This window comes from Delphinus delphis, chromosome 12 (assembly GCF_949987515.2).
Source record: "Delphinus delphis chromosome 12, mDelDel1.2, whole genome shotgun sequence".
NCBI classification, from domain to species: domain Eukaryota; kingdom Metazoa; phylum Chordata; class Mammalia; order Artiodactyla; family Delphinidae; genus Delphinus; species Delphinus delphis.
Window position 1 is genome coordinate 5,989,038 of NC_082694.2, and position 15,385 is coordinate 6,004,422.

The 15,385-nt window shown below is 41.7% G+C and overlaps 1 protein-coding gene across 1 annotated transcript in view; it reads right to left on the bottom strand.

The window, feature by feature from the left end:
* IL18R1 (interleukin 18 receptor 1) overlaps positions 1–10,239 on the bottom strand; it is a 37,698-nt gene extending 27,459 nt beyond the window's left edge. The window contains exons 1-3 of the mRNA XM_060027660.1: positions 10,151–10,239; positions 4,667–4,752; positions 420–663 (exon numbers count right to left, since the gene is read on the bottom strand). Coding sequence (XP_059883643.1) covers positions 420–663; positions 4,667–4,724 — 302 coding nt within the window. The 5' untranslated portion in view covers positions 4,725–4,752; positions 10,151–10,239. The remainder of the gene's footprint in view (positions 1–419; positions 664–4,666; positions 4,753–10,150) is intronic.
* Positions 10,240–15,385: the final 5,146 nt, after the last annotated feature.

The window sequence follows — 15,385 nt, forward strand, 5'->3', positions numbered from 1 at the left end:
AACCCATCTCCCCAGCTTGACGTTACCACCCAGGAAGCTGACACTGCCCTCCTTCACTACCTGCTCATAACACTACGAAGCGCTCGCCATTTATTTCCTTTGACCGGCAGCTCTAGGCAATGGAAGCAGCTGAATTTAAAAATGAATTTCATTCAATCCTCACTTATCTTTGGCAAGGATCACCTAAAAGTAAATCATACTAAGGTCATCTCCTTTCATTACGATTACTAAGAAAATAAACACAGGGCAGTATTTAATTTAATTTTTCAAGAATGAAGTATTTATTTCATGCTGTAGGAAGAGTAGGGAGAAGGAAATGGATGGAGTATCTGACCTTCCCAATGACTGTATATTTGATTTGCCGAACAAAGTCCAAGAGTGCTATGAAATACGCCAACACAAAGAGAAGGTATACTCACCCCATTCGGATAGAGTAAGATCCACTGTCATTCAAATGAACTGGCCAAAACTCCAAAACATAATCGAGCAAAATAATTCTGGGTGAACTACTCGAGCTCAGCTCAAGGGGTCCATGCGATTCATTTTTGTACCATTTTATGGTGGTTGTTTTATTCTCATGCTCAGATGAAGATGAACAATACTTCAGATAGAAAGGTTCCCCTTCAACTGCAGTAATGTGAAGACGCGAGGTACAAGTTTCTTCTAAAGATTAGCAAAGTAAAAGAAAAATATAAAAACAGAATAACAAAGGTAAATTTTTTTCCCTAATGCATTAGGTGAAGAAGCTGGGTCAGTGGCATCCTGAAAAGTCTCAATGTCTCATTTCTGTGGATTCTTTTATTTTAGGGTCAATCTTTCCAACACTAAAAAACAGGAGGTCAGTCTTTCTAACACTAAGGCACTTTCAGAATATAAATGAAGACAGAAAAACCTTCCAACAGCTTCTCCCAAACAGGAAGATACCGGAACTTAACCTACCAAAGCTAGAAGACACATAAATTCACTGTAATCTTTTAAAAGAAATGTTACACATTACAGCTTCCTCTTAAGGAAAGCCACCAAAGTCACAGTGTTGCCACACCTACCTCAAAACATCCCTAGCTGAGGAATCTCCAAGGATAATAAAAAGAGAAACCTACAGACCGCAGAGTTTTCCACTTGTATCGTCAGAAGTCTCACGGGTCTTGTTCTCAACCACTCTACCTAACCATTCCCCGGGCAGACGTGGGGATGGTTAAAGGTGCACCTACATGTGTATAAATCCATTATATATATCCATTATATAAATCCATTATATAAATCCATGTGGATACTCAATACATGATGCAAACAGTTCATACTGATAATTAATTCATATTGACTCACTGCAAATCTGGGTATCTGTCACTTCCTCTTTCTGAGATCTCTCTCTCTCCCTCTCCCTCTCCCTCTCCCTCCTCTCTCTCTCTCTCTCTCTGTCTGTCTCTCTCTCTGTCTCTCTCTCTCTTCTTCCTTCTTTCTCAACTAACCCAGATACTCTGGCTTTAGAAATTTATCTGATCCTTTGTGCTGTACAGGGTCATCATTTCCCTCCTTCTTCACTTCCAGCAGTTCAAAGTCAGTGTGAATGGACCTTCCCTGTATCCTGTCTTTCAGCAGCAACCTTTGGCTGTATTTTGAGAATGAGAACTCTTAAACTGAACAGAGCAATTCTCTGAGGCCACAGAGAACATGCTTACTCTATAGTCAGGGTTTATTTCTCAAAGCAATTGTCTGATTTTAACCACAAGGTTGTTAACCACAAGGTAGAGAGGAGGTGGCTCTAATGGCAAAAACACTCTTTGAAAACATGGCTGTCAAACCTACCCAGAAGCACAACATTTAGTGAACATCAACCTTGCATCTGGTGGTTGTTATTAAATCTTCATCTCACAATTCAGGACTTCAGCTTAGAAGGTGTGATGCATGTGTAAATGTGGGTGTTAGTTTTAACTGACACCTAAAAGGATGGTAGGTCATTAACAGCTTGATTTATTTTCTAGTTTTAGGAAATAATCTACATATAACAAAGTGCAGAAGTCATACATCATGTGCTCTATTGTGTCTGGACTTTTTGGACATCATTACGTCTATGATGGGCAATCATGTTGCTGCATGTAGTGGTGATCTGTTCTCTTTTTCATAGTTATGTAGTATCTAATTGTGGTAGTATTTGACAATTTATTTATCCATTCTATTGGTGTTGAACATTTGGGTGATTTCGAGGTTTTGGTCAATCATGAAAAAGCTTCTATGAGAGCTACCATATGATCCAGCAATCCCACTCCTGGGCATATATCTGGAGAAAACCGTAAGTCGAAAAGGTACATGCACCCCAATGTTCACTGCAGCACTATTCACAATAGCCAGGACACGGAAGCAACCTAAATGTCCATCGATGGAGGAATGGATAAAGAAGACCTGGTACATATATACAGTGGAATATTACTCAGCCATAAGAAAGAACAAAATAATGCCATTTGCAGCGACATGGATGGGCCTAGAAATTGTCATACTGAGTGAAGTAAGTCAGAAACAGAAAGAAAAATAGCGGATGATATAGCTTATATGTGGAATCTAAAAATGTGGTACAAATGAACCTATTTTAAAAACTGGAGTCACAGGTGTAGAAAACAAACATGATTACCAAAGGGGAAAGGTCGGGGGGGAGGGATAAATTGGGAGACTGGGTTTGACATACAAACACTCTTATATATAAAATAGATAACTAATAAGAACCTACTGTATAGCACAGTGAACTCTACTCAGTACTCTAATGACCTATATGGGAACAGAATCTAAAAATGAGTGGATATATGTATATGTATAACTGATTCACTTTGCTGTACAGCAGAAACTAACACAACACTGTAAATCAACTATACTCCAATAAAAATCAATGAAAAAAAAAAAAAAGCTTCTATGAACCCCTGTGCCGGTGTTTGTACAGACATAGGCACTTATTCCTCTTTGGGGACAGTTATCACTTAAAGAAACCTAGCCTGGAACTCATACTCTCCAGGGTGCATGGTTGGCAGTTGAAAGTTCATATTCCCCACGCAGCTAATGGCTTCAGAGATCTAATCTTACATTTAACATTGCAGGTTTTGTTGATTTGAAATGGCTTTTGATTGGAGAAATGAGTGTAGCTCAAAGTGTATGGATGGCCCAGAACACCCTCCCCATCTTACAAGAATGGAGCACCACGATCCAGTAGGGTCAAGAGACTACAGCCTCTGCAATGATGTCTGGGTTTGGAATTGTCTTGAGTTTCGGCAATAATAGGAGGTCATCCAACTTCAGCTAAATGAATCTGACACGTAAAATATTGTCAAGTCTGCCTAGAGAGACCCCTTCACAAAAGGTGCTCTTCAAACACCTCAAAGGACATAGAGCTGGGACCCTAGCACCCTTACAGCAAAGGCTGTGTGGCTATTGGGAGCCTGCAGCATGTTTTCATAATAACCTGGGAGCAAGGTTATCAGCCTATGTCCATAGGGGCCTTTAGAGCAGGGGGCCTTTTCATGTGGTGCACACTTTCCTACATCTTGGTCTCTCTCACCTGTTCTGACAGGTCCTTCCGTATCAACAAGAAGAGGTCTGTCTCTTAACACCTGGGTAATGTTGCACTGTACGGATCTCAACGATACATAGATCCTCTTAAGTAAATATACCCAGATATTGGACCTGAATTGTTTGAAAGTATCAATAACCAAACTGTAATCTCTTCATTAGTAATTCTCAAAGTAGGGGACATGCGCTCATGTCTTCCCTCCTCCAGATACTGGATCAAGGCAAATCAACAATCGTGCCCCTTCTTTCTTCTCCAAAGCCTTTGGAGAACCTTGTTAATCAATCACGGAACTCTTCTTCAGAGAACCTGCTGAGGTCTCAGAACCTTCTCAGTGAGAGTCTCCAAGCAGTGACTTCTAATAAATTAAAATCGGTACCTGACACCGGACGCAAAGCCTACCTGTCTTCCTGGTCCGAGCAGACTCTTTCTAATGTATTCCTTCTAACTCTCATATTTTCTTTAAGATCTGTAAGGTATTCCCACTCACCTTCCTCACTACCTAGATAATGAGATGAATTTTTGCCTTCCTTTCGGGGAGGAAACAATGTGTTAAAACTTTGTAAAAATCAGTAACAAGGACGGCTGTGATCGCTTCAGTTTCAAATAACGTGAAACTAAGCAAATTTTTATCTCAGACAAATGTATTTCAGGATAAAAGTTTTCACTTCCTGCTCTCTCTACATAAACTCATAGGGCTGAATCCTTTCTGTTTTTTTTTTTTTTTTTTTTTTTTGCGGTACGCGGGCCTCTCACTGTTGTAGCCTCTCCCGTTGTGGAGCACAGGCTCCGGACGCGCAGGCTCAGCGGCCATGGCTCACGGGCCCAGCCGCTCCGCGGCATGTGGGATCTTCCCGGACCGGGGCACGAACCCGTGTTCCCTGCCTCGGCAGGCAGACTCCCAACCACTGCGCCACCAGGGAAGCCCGCTATGAATCTTTTATTCTCTATTCCAGGCATACCAAATGGTTGGCAACTTTCTTAAGTAAAATTTTAAACCACAAATTTTAATAAATCCAACATCTTCAGTAACCACCCCCACATAAATAAGCCAAACTTTGATATTCCCTCTAGACGACCAATGAAGTATGTTTGTGATTGATTATAACTACTTACCTGAGGTTCTTATAAACATAAGCACCAAAAGTGTCAGGGGTATTTCTCTACGATGCATGTTTATGATTCTGCTTCAGATGGTTTCTCTGGAAAACAGAATAAGACAGGTTCGGCCAAGACTTTCAAACAAAAGCATACCTGTCTCACGCAGGAGGTTTTAAAAAGTCGTCTGGCATACAGACTTTAAAAAAATCAGCCCAGCAAATTTTCATATCCCTTCATAGAGTCACCAGTTTTCCTCAGAACTTCCAGCCATGTAGAATTAATAAAATTTCAAGGCATAAATTTGGGCACCCAGGGGAAATCCCTAATAATGCAGATTTCTAAGAGAAGAGAGCCTGCCGTATTTTAGGTCTGGTCTACTAAATCTTACCTCCAAAGTCAAAGTTGAGGACGACAGTATTTCCAGAAAATCTACCATCCTATGAATGGACAGTCTGCCCATGTAGGTGTGTGTGTGTTCCAGCCGCTTTTTTTTTTTTTTTTTTTTTTTTTTTTTTGGGTTACACGGGCCTCTCACTGTTCTGGCCTCTCCTGTTGCAGAGCACAGGCTCCGGACGCGCAGGTTCAACGGCCATGGCTCACGGGCCTAGCCGCTCCATGGCATGTGGGATCTTCCCGGACCGGGGCACGAACCCCTGGCCCCTGCATCGGCAGGCGGACTCTCATCCACTGCGCCACCAGGGAAGCTCCTCCAGCCGCTTTTTTTCCCTCTCACCACACCAAAATGTTCATCACAATCCTCACTTATGGGCTGAATTTTTAAATATTGTTCTTTCTTCAGAACTAAGTTAGGAACTAAGTCTGTTTTGTTCATCACTGTATCACTAAAATCAACGCCTCCCACAAAGTAAGCACTGATTAACCCTTGTTAAGAGGAAAAGGTGTGTGCACGTGTGTGCACGTGTCTACACTCACATGCCCCTAGTGTTTATTTTAGGAAATGAAGACACAAATCTGGGAGTTTCCTGCCATCCGGATGCCTAATCCACACCCACTCAATGAATGCAAATCTGTGTTGAATTTTGATCCTACTGCAACCTGTCTTTGGTTCTACTAATTACAAGTTGAGAGAGTAGAGGAAGGGTGCATGGGGGCTCATACACCAAGTCTATTTCATAAACAAACACATGCTCCCTGTATACCACACACCTAGCCCCACTGGGCATAGGAAGCACAGCACGATGGAAGGAGCTTGGATTTTGGGCCCACACCACTGGACTGGCGTTCCTGCTTGAGTCTCGACAAGCTGTGCAACGTCGGGCAAGTTACTTAGAAGTCACAGAGCCTGTTTGCTCATGACCAAAATGGGTTGATAAGAAGGTCTATCTGCCAAAAGTACTGAAGTAAGTATTTATGAAGCCTTCCTGGATGCATGGTAACCGTTCAACCCCAAATAATTCTTTCACCAACTGTCACTCACCGCCCCTGCCGCACTAAAAAAGAGTACTGTTAACGCCCAAATCCTTGGTGAAGTTTAATGGCTAAACTGCCAAACCTTTCACATCAAGCCTTATGAATAACATCGCTGAGCCTTTGATGAAATTTCCGAGAGGTGATAATCAATAATGTAAAGACAGAGGGAGAGTATGTGTGGAAAGTGCCAACTATTCATAACCAACTTAGAAGATGGCTACGGTTTGAAATCAGTCCTCCAGCCCACACACACCACTCTATTATGAACTCTCTCCATCCTCTTATCTCAGGTAGAATGAAAAGTGTTGTTTCCTCTGGTTTAGGTCGACACAGCCTTGCAAAGGGCACTGCTGGGGATTTTTGTTTGATTTTTTTTAATTATCAAGGTTTACTAAGAGATAAAGTTATTATGAGATTACTCAGCATTCTGATGAGTTAACTCTGAGTTTCAATATGAAACATGTTAAGATCCCAGCATGCAAATTAGCTGACATTTGCCCTGCTCTATGTGTCTATATAAAATTTTTAATGTACTTACCATGGATTTAAAAGATTAAGATATTAAATAATGGAACTCATTTCCAAAAGACAAATCTGTCATAGATACCCTAGTAAGTATTAACGAAATATATGTAGGAGGATATAAATATTACATTTCTTGCGTATGGGAATTTTGGGGGTTCTTTTAGTGTTATATTTGATGATGGTCCCATTTTTTGGCCTTTTCATAATCTTTAAATTTCTTCTTCTCTTTCTTTTGTTCTTCTTTCTCTTAAAAAATTTTCTGATTTCTAAAGTAACATATTCCCATTATAGGACACTTATAACATGAAAATAGAAAAGGAGAAAATAATCTCAACATGCATAATACTTTAGCATTCTCTTATACTTTTTCTATATATCTTCAAATAATTAAGGTTTTAAATAATCTCATCTCCTGCTGTTCCTACTTAATAAAACAGCATTTTCCTGTGTCAGAAAATACTCTGTTATCATTTTAATTGCCACACAATATTCCTTCTTGAGGATATATTATAATTTACAAGATGTATTTTACTATAAAATAACCCCATGACCATCTTCTCATGTAAGGCAGTACAGATCAGTTTTTGGAGCCTGACCTCTGGCACCAGACTGGCTGGTTGAATCCTCATTCTACTCTTTACCAGCTGAATAACATTGGGCTGGTCACTTACCATCTCTGTTCCTCAATCACTTCATCCGTAAAAGGGAATAACAATACTATCTCCCAGAGCTGATGTGAAGGTTCCATGAGTTACTACGGCAAATAGTAACTGGTGAATAGTAAATATCACTAAGCTATTATTACTCATCTACATTTCTTATTATTTTCTTGGTGCTACTTCATGGCAGTATAGTCTATGAGTCAAAGAGTACATTTTAAACAGGATGAATGCATACCGCCAAGCCGCACCCAGAAATGTCATCATTCATACCCCTCAGCAGTGAAAGACAATATCCCTCCCCTATACCCACAGAAGCATTTGAGCACGCTCATTCTTTAAATCTAAGTAGGTATTTAAATTGGTAAAATGGTATCTCATGGCTTATTAATCTGCATTTCTATTGGTATAAATGAGGCAAAATATTAATCATGTATTTTTTAGCTATTTTATTTCCATTTTTTATGCTTTTTTGTCCAGTTCTTAAATTTTTAGTGTTTTTTTTCAACTTGTTGCACAGTTTTCCTTTCCAATTCCTCTTCTGATGTCTTAACATATGGACAAATTTCTATTTATGCAGTCAAGCCTATCATTCTTTTGTGACTTTTCCGTAACTGTTACATTTAGAACATTCCTTTGCCCTCAGTAGTCAGATAGATACCTACCTGTATTTTCTTCATTTTTATGGCTTAATAGGGTTTTTTTGCATTTAATTTTTTACCCTTTAACAATTAACTTTGTTGTTTGGTATGAAGATAGGGTCTAACTTATTTTTCCCAAATGGCTCCTAATTACTACTCTATCATGAGTTAAAAATCCTGTCTTTCCTTTAGAGTTGGTTGATACTGTAGTTATATTGTACAGGGCCTCCCTGAGCAATCTACGGAAAATCGAACATAGAAAAATCTAACATCTGCTTGAGAGCGAATACACACAAGCGTGTGACCGAGTGCACACACGCAAGCACGTGCGTGCGCACATACACACACCTCTCTCTGTCTTTGCTCTCCCACTTTGTTTGTTCTTTTATTCCTAGCACTTATCACCAACTGACGTACTATCATCTTATGTTTGTTTGCTTGTTTGTTATTTGCTGAATTAATGAATGCATCAAATTCATAAAATATGTACAGTTTGGAGTCTTACGTGATTATCTGATCCATTGTTAAAAGATTAAGATAATCTTCTACCTGTGACATGCTTCTTAAATCATAACATCCTGCAAAGTATGTTCTAACGACTGATGTTAAGTCTAGGGCAATCATCCTTGCAGACACAGATCCAGGGGACTTACTTCTATACTTAAAAGTAAATTTAAAATATCCTAAACATATAATTAATAAGAACACCTAATAATTAAGATATAAATATACGTGCATGTATACGTACGAATACGTGTATGTGTGCACAGGTAGGTACGTATGTGCACGCACACACACACACACACACCAAGAAAACTCACAAACGTTCCGTAAATCACCCGACGGCATGAAGTTTTCTCTAAATGAAAAAGGCTCTCTTCCAAAGATTGTGTGACCCTGGGTGAGGGTCAGATCCAAGCTGACCACTCCCTCTGCCCCGAAGGCTACACAGTCAGAGGTGCCTCCAGAGCATCTGAAGGGTCATCTCCTGAGCTCCTCGTTCTGCCCAACTGCCCTGTGTATAGACCCCATTCTGAGCAAAGTGACGGTTCTCTAGAAAAAATAATGCACAGAAACTCAGAGTTGCTAGGCCACTTCAGAGCTCCTTCTCTCAAGGAACCTGAGACTAGACCAGGTGAAATGATCAAACAGTGTTTGTTCATTCATCTTTTGAGATGACAAAACAATCAAATGCCAAGCGGAGAAAATGATCTTGGACATCACGCACACGTACAAGCGTGTATATGCGTGCACACACTTCCACTCTAAGAAGAATTTATAGGTTTCAAAATAGGTTTCTCTTGGGGAGGCCAGGAGAATCATTCCCATCCCACAGTCCTGGTCACACAACGTCTGCTGTTGCTACCCTTACGCTTCCCCAGCCTCCACCCCTGGTCCTGCCGTTGGGGTCACCCTCCACACTTCCAGCTGCACACTCCCTGAGGTCCTAGCAGTTTGGCCCAGTGGCTGCCTGCGCATGGAAGCTCTCTAGCTAGCCCAGAACCTGCACAAACCCAGTTTCCTCCAAATTTACCCCCTCCTGGCCCATCCAAGGCCCTCAGATTTGGAAAGTGGGCCCCAGAGTCCAGCACTGCACAGCACCAAATGGGTGTTATGTAATAGAGCGAGCTCAGGTGCCTGTACCTGAAGGGGCTGCCCAGTCATCTGCTGGTCTGCTAACCACAGTACAGCTGCCGGGCTTCTAACTCCTGGAGGCACCTGGGATGCAGACGAAGGTTTTGAAATCAGGAAAATCTGGGTGTGAATCTGGGATCTGTTACTTAGTAGCTGGATGCCCTTGGGTAAACTACTGAACCTCTCTGGGCTCGGTTCCCCTCCTCTTAAGAAGCATACTGCATTTGGCCTGTAGGAGGCTTAAGCGAAAATGATGCATCTAAAAGTGTCAGACACAAGTAACTGCTTAATAAATGAAAACTATCACTTCTTTTAGCTGTTCTCGCCTTTCTAGAAAAAAACTGGGACTGGTTTAACCACTAAAACTACACTATTAGGGAAAGTTGATGACGCTGAATCACCAGTTATTCGTGTGGATACACACATATGTATGCATATGTGCTAATTATTTAAAATAATATATTATATATAATAGCTATATGTATATGCATGCATTTTTAACGGATCTTTCAGAACCCCTGCCCCGAGGCTGGGTCGCCCCTTGTCCCCAGCCGGCAGCAGAGGGCAGTGGGAGGGGCCGCAGGTGGCAGAGGCAGGTCTGTCCTTACCTTCAGAAGGCGTCCGGAGGCTGGGGAGGGGGCGGCTGTTCCCCTGGACACCCGATGGCGAGGCAGTTGAGAAAGAGCAAAAGCTGCCTTCCTACCACCGTGAAACCAGAAAGGAGAGGAGCCGCAAGCGTAACGCAAGAGATAACGCAACCAGAGAAAGCTGAAAAAGAACAGAAAGTCTGAAGAAAGAAAAAGCGTCTGGCAAAACTCGGCTGGCCGAGGCCGCGGGTGCGGCGCTGCTTCTGGCCCCGCGGCCTGGGCTGTGTCCTGGGTCTGGGACGCTCCCTGACTGGGTTTGCTCTCGGTCCGGGTCCTCCCACTCCCGCTCCTCCGCGAGGACGCTCTGGGACCGCAGTGCTTCCGGTCTGGGCGTGCCGCGGCCCCGCGCCGCTCCCAGTCTAAGGATGCTCCTGCGCGGGGGCGTTCCTGGTCTTGGGTGTGTCGGGTTCCGGGCGCTTCGGGGCGGGCTCCCGCGGGTCCGGGGATGCTCCTCAGTGGGGGCGCTCCGGGTCGGCGTGCGCGCTCCTCGCGGCGCTCGGGGTACTGGCTTCTCTGGCTGGGCGCGCCGCCCGTGGGTTCCGGGAGCGGCTCGCTCGCGGGGGTAAAGGCGCGCAGCTGGAAAATCCGGCACCTTGCCGGGGGCCGAGGAGGCTGCGGCCGGGGGCGGCGCGCCTGGGTCCCGGGAGCTGGCGGGCCGTGGGCGGTGGCCGGGCGAGCCGCGGGGCCAGGAGGGGGCGGGCCTGGGCGGCTCCTACGCACCCTCCGGGCGGCGGGGCACCCGGCACCAGAGCCAGGTGAGGAGGTTGTCAGCCCCGGCCTGACGGAGGGGCAGCACCTGCGCTTAGGGGAAGGGGCTGGGGCCGGCTGGGGACACGACGGAGGCCGAGGAGTCGTCCCAACGCCACCGGGCGGCTCCCCGAGGCCAACCAAAGGTGCGGAGGACCTGTGGTTCCAGCCCTGGGGTCCTGGCTCCGTCCTAATGCCTTCTGCTTAACCTGAGGGGTGGGTGGTTCGCCATTGGGAAGTAGAAGAGGGGCGCAGAGGTGTTAAATTGAGATTTTAAATTGGTTAGAAGAAAAGGAGGCCAGTGGAGAAAGCGTGTTAATAAGTTTTTATGGTGTGGTGGAACTCAGGATACATTTTTAGACTGGTCTGTGATTGGACCTTTCAAACAAAAATGAAAAATGAAACCCACAGCAGGCAGCGAAAAGGTTTAATCAGAGTGAATTTCATTCTTTTTATCCAATCAAAGTCATTCACCACATAATAAAAGAGAAAAATCGTATAAGTATCTCAGTAAATGCAATTAAAAAGCATTTTGCACTCGTCAACACCCTTTCTTGATTAATAACACCTGAGAAACTGAGAATAGAAAGGACCATTCTTTTTTTTAACATCTTTATTAGAGTATAATTGCTTTACAATTGTGTGTTAGTTTCGGCTGTATAACAAACTGAATCAGCTATACATATACATATATCCCCATATCTCCTCCCTCTCACGTCTCCCTCCCACCCTCCCTATCCCACCCCTCTAGGTGGTCACAAAGCATCCAGCTGATCTCCCTGTGCTATGCGGCTGCTTCCCACTAGCTATCTACCTTACGTTTGGTAGTGTATATATGTCCATGCCACTCTCTCACCTTGTCACAGCTTACCCTTCCCCCTCCCCATATGCTCAAGTCCATTCTCTAGTAGGTCTGTGTCTTTATTCCAGTCTTACCCCTAGGTTCTTCATGACTTTTTTTTTTCTTAGATTCCATATATATGTGTTAGCATACGGTATTTGTCTTTCTCTTTCTGACTTACTTTACTCTGTATGACAGACTCTAGGTCCATCCACCTCACTACAAATAACTCAATTTCGTTTCTTTTTATGGCTGAGTAATATTCCATTGTATATATGTGTCACATCTTCTTTATCCATTCATCTGGCAAAGGACACTTCCATGTCCTGGCTATTGTAAATAGTGCTGCAATGAACATTTTGGTACATGACTCTTTTTGAATTATGGTTTTCTCAGGGTATATGCCCAGTAGTGGGACTGCTGGGTCATATGGTAGTTCTATTTTTAGTTTTTTAAGGAACCTCCATGCTGTTCTCCATAGTGGCTGTATCAATTTACATTCCCACCAACAGTACAAAAGGGTTCCCTTTTCTCCACACCCTCTCCAGCATTTATTGTTTGTAGATTTTTTGATGATGGCTATCTGACTGGTGTGAGGTGATACCTCACTGTAGTTTTGATTTGCATTTCTCTAATGATTAGTGATGTTGAGCATCCTTTCATGTGTTTGTTGGCAATCTGTATATCTTCTCTGGAGAAATGTCTATTTAGGTCTTCTGCCCATTTTGGATTGGGTTGTTTGTTTTTTTGATATTGAGCTGCATGAGCTGCCTGTAAATTTTGGAGATTAATCCATTGTCAGTTGCTTCATTTGCAAATATTTTCTCGTATTCTGAGGGTTGTCTTTTTGTCTTATGGTTTCCTTTGCTGTGCAAAAGCTTTTAAGTTTCAATAGGTCCCATTTGTTTATTTTTGTTTTTATTTCCATTTCTCTAGGAGGTGGGTCAAAAAGGATCTTGCTGTGATTTATGTCATAGAGTGTTCTGCCTATGTTTTCTTCTAAGAATTTGATAGTGTCTGGCCTTACATTTAGGTCTCTAATCCATTTTGAGCTTATTTTTGTGTATGGTGTTGGAGAGTGTTCTAATTTCATTCTTTTACATGTAGCTGTGCAGTTTTCCCAGCACCACTTATTGAAGAGGCTGTCTTTTCTCCATTGTATATTCTTGCCTCCTTTATCAAAGATAAGGTGACCATATGTGTGTGGGTTTATCTCTGGGCTTTCTATCCTGTTCCATTGATCTATATTTCTGTTTTTGTGCCAGTACCATACTGTCTTGATTACTGTAGCTTTATAGTATAGTCTGAAGCCAGGGAGCCTGATTCCTCCAGCTCCGCTTTTCTTTCTCAAGATTGCTTTGGCTGTTCGGGGTCTTTTGTGTTTAGAAGGGACCATTCTTAATCTGATGAAGAGCACCTATAAGAAAGCTACAAGTAACTTCTTAATAAATAGTGAAACACTTGGCATTTTCCTAGGATGGGGAACAAGATGAGGATGTTTGTAACTGAAATCATCTCGAAATAAAAATACAAGGCATAAATATTGGAAAGGAAGAAATAAAACTACTGGTTTTGACAGAGGGCATCATTTTATGTAGATCACCCTTTGAAATCTACAAATAAAGCCTGTTGGAATCAATAACTGAGTTTAGCAAGACCACGGAATACAAGGTAAATATACAAAAATCAGTTGTAATTCCATATACTAGTAATAGAAATATGAAAAAATCAACTTTGTTTAAAAAAAACAAACCACTTACAATAGCATAAAAAATCAAATACCAAAGGAGAAATTGTTTGAAAGATGTACAAGGTATCTACTATAAAATCTACAAGATATTACTGGGAGAGATGAAAGACCTCAGTGAATGGAGGGCTATACCTTGTTCATGAATTGGGAAACTCATTGTTAAGATATCTGTTCTCCACAAACTGGAGAGTTTATAGAGTCTATACAGTTTTAGACTCTGTAGGTTATAAAGTCTATCCAAATCACAGGAGGAATTTTCAAAGAAATTGAGAAACAGTTTCCAAAATTTATATGAAATTGCAAACGATCTACAATAGTCAGAGCAATCTTGAAAAACAAAGAACAAAGTTAGAGGAATTACACTGACTTGGTTTATAATAAGGCAATAGTAATCTTGGCAGTGTGATATTTGCACGAGCATATAAGTAGAAAATAAAAGAGAGGAGAAGAATAGACCCATATATATATAGTCTATAAATATTTGACCAAGGCACCATGTCAGTTCAATAGGGAATGAAAAGCCTTTCACAAATGTCGCTGAAATAACTGGTATCTCTATGGGGAAAGGAGAAAAGAGCCTTGACCTTTACCTCATTCTATATACAAATATTAATTCACAATGGACCATAGACTTAAACATAAAAGCTGGAACCATCATCAGTTTATATAAAGACATAGGCGAATATCTCCATGACCTTGGAACAAGCAAAAAAAAATTTCAGGACACAGAAAGCACTGACCTTGTAAGAAAATTTGATAAATTGGATGTCATCAAAATTGTAAATGTCTGCCAATCAGTAATACCATTGAAAAATGAATAAGTAAAAGCCTAGGAAATTCTCACCTTACATCTCTCTGAAAAGGAACTTGTATCCAGAATATAGAAATAATTTCCACACATCAACAATGAAGGGAAACAACACCAATTTAAAAATGTACAAAAGGTTTTACCTTCCCTGAATGATACATGAATGCTATGTTGTGTGGAAGTAATGCTGGCTGACTGTATTGATATGAATTCCAAGATCAGACAAAACCAATCCACGGAGATAGAAATCAGAACATCGTTTGCCTTTGAGGAAGGAGAGGGATTGACTGAGAAATGGCAGGAGGAATCTTTCTGGGATGAAGGAAATATTTCTGTCTTGTTTGGGGTGATAACTACACAGGTAGGTATGACTGTCACAACTCATCAAACTTAGGAGCTGCATTTTATCGTACTCAGGTTTGACTGAACTAAAAATAATTCCTTGTGATTTTTATAATTCACGGGAATTTTCACCATGATCATATGGTAGACACTCAACAAGTTTGACTGAATTCATTTTATTCACAGGATCTTGTGTGGAAGGTGAAGAATCTATTACTCTCACTGTACAGATGAAGCACAGACTTAGAAAACAAACTTATTTGTTTGCAGGGGATAAATTGGGAGTTTGGGATTGACATATACATAGCACTATATTTAAAATAGACAACCAACAGGGACTTACAGTATAGCACAGGGAACTCTGCTAAATATTCTGTAATAACCTAAATGGGAAAAGAATTTGAAAAAGAATAGATACATGTATATATATATAACTAAATCGCTTTGCTGTACACCTGAAACTAACACAACGTTGTTAATCAACTGTTCTCCAATATAAAATAAAAATTTTAAAAAGATTTAAAAATAAAAAAATAAAATAGGTCAACAATTGTTTAAAAAGAAAGAAGAAGAAGAAACTAAGAGAGGTTAGTGGCACTGCTGGTATGAGAAGCCAGGTCTTCTGGCAGTTCCCCAACCTCTCTGTGAGTGTAGGGCTTGGAACCCTGGGCTATCGGAGCTGAGAAAGCCCTCACAGCTCTTCTTCTC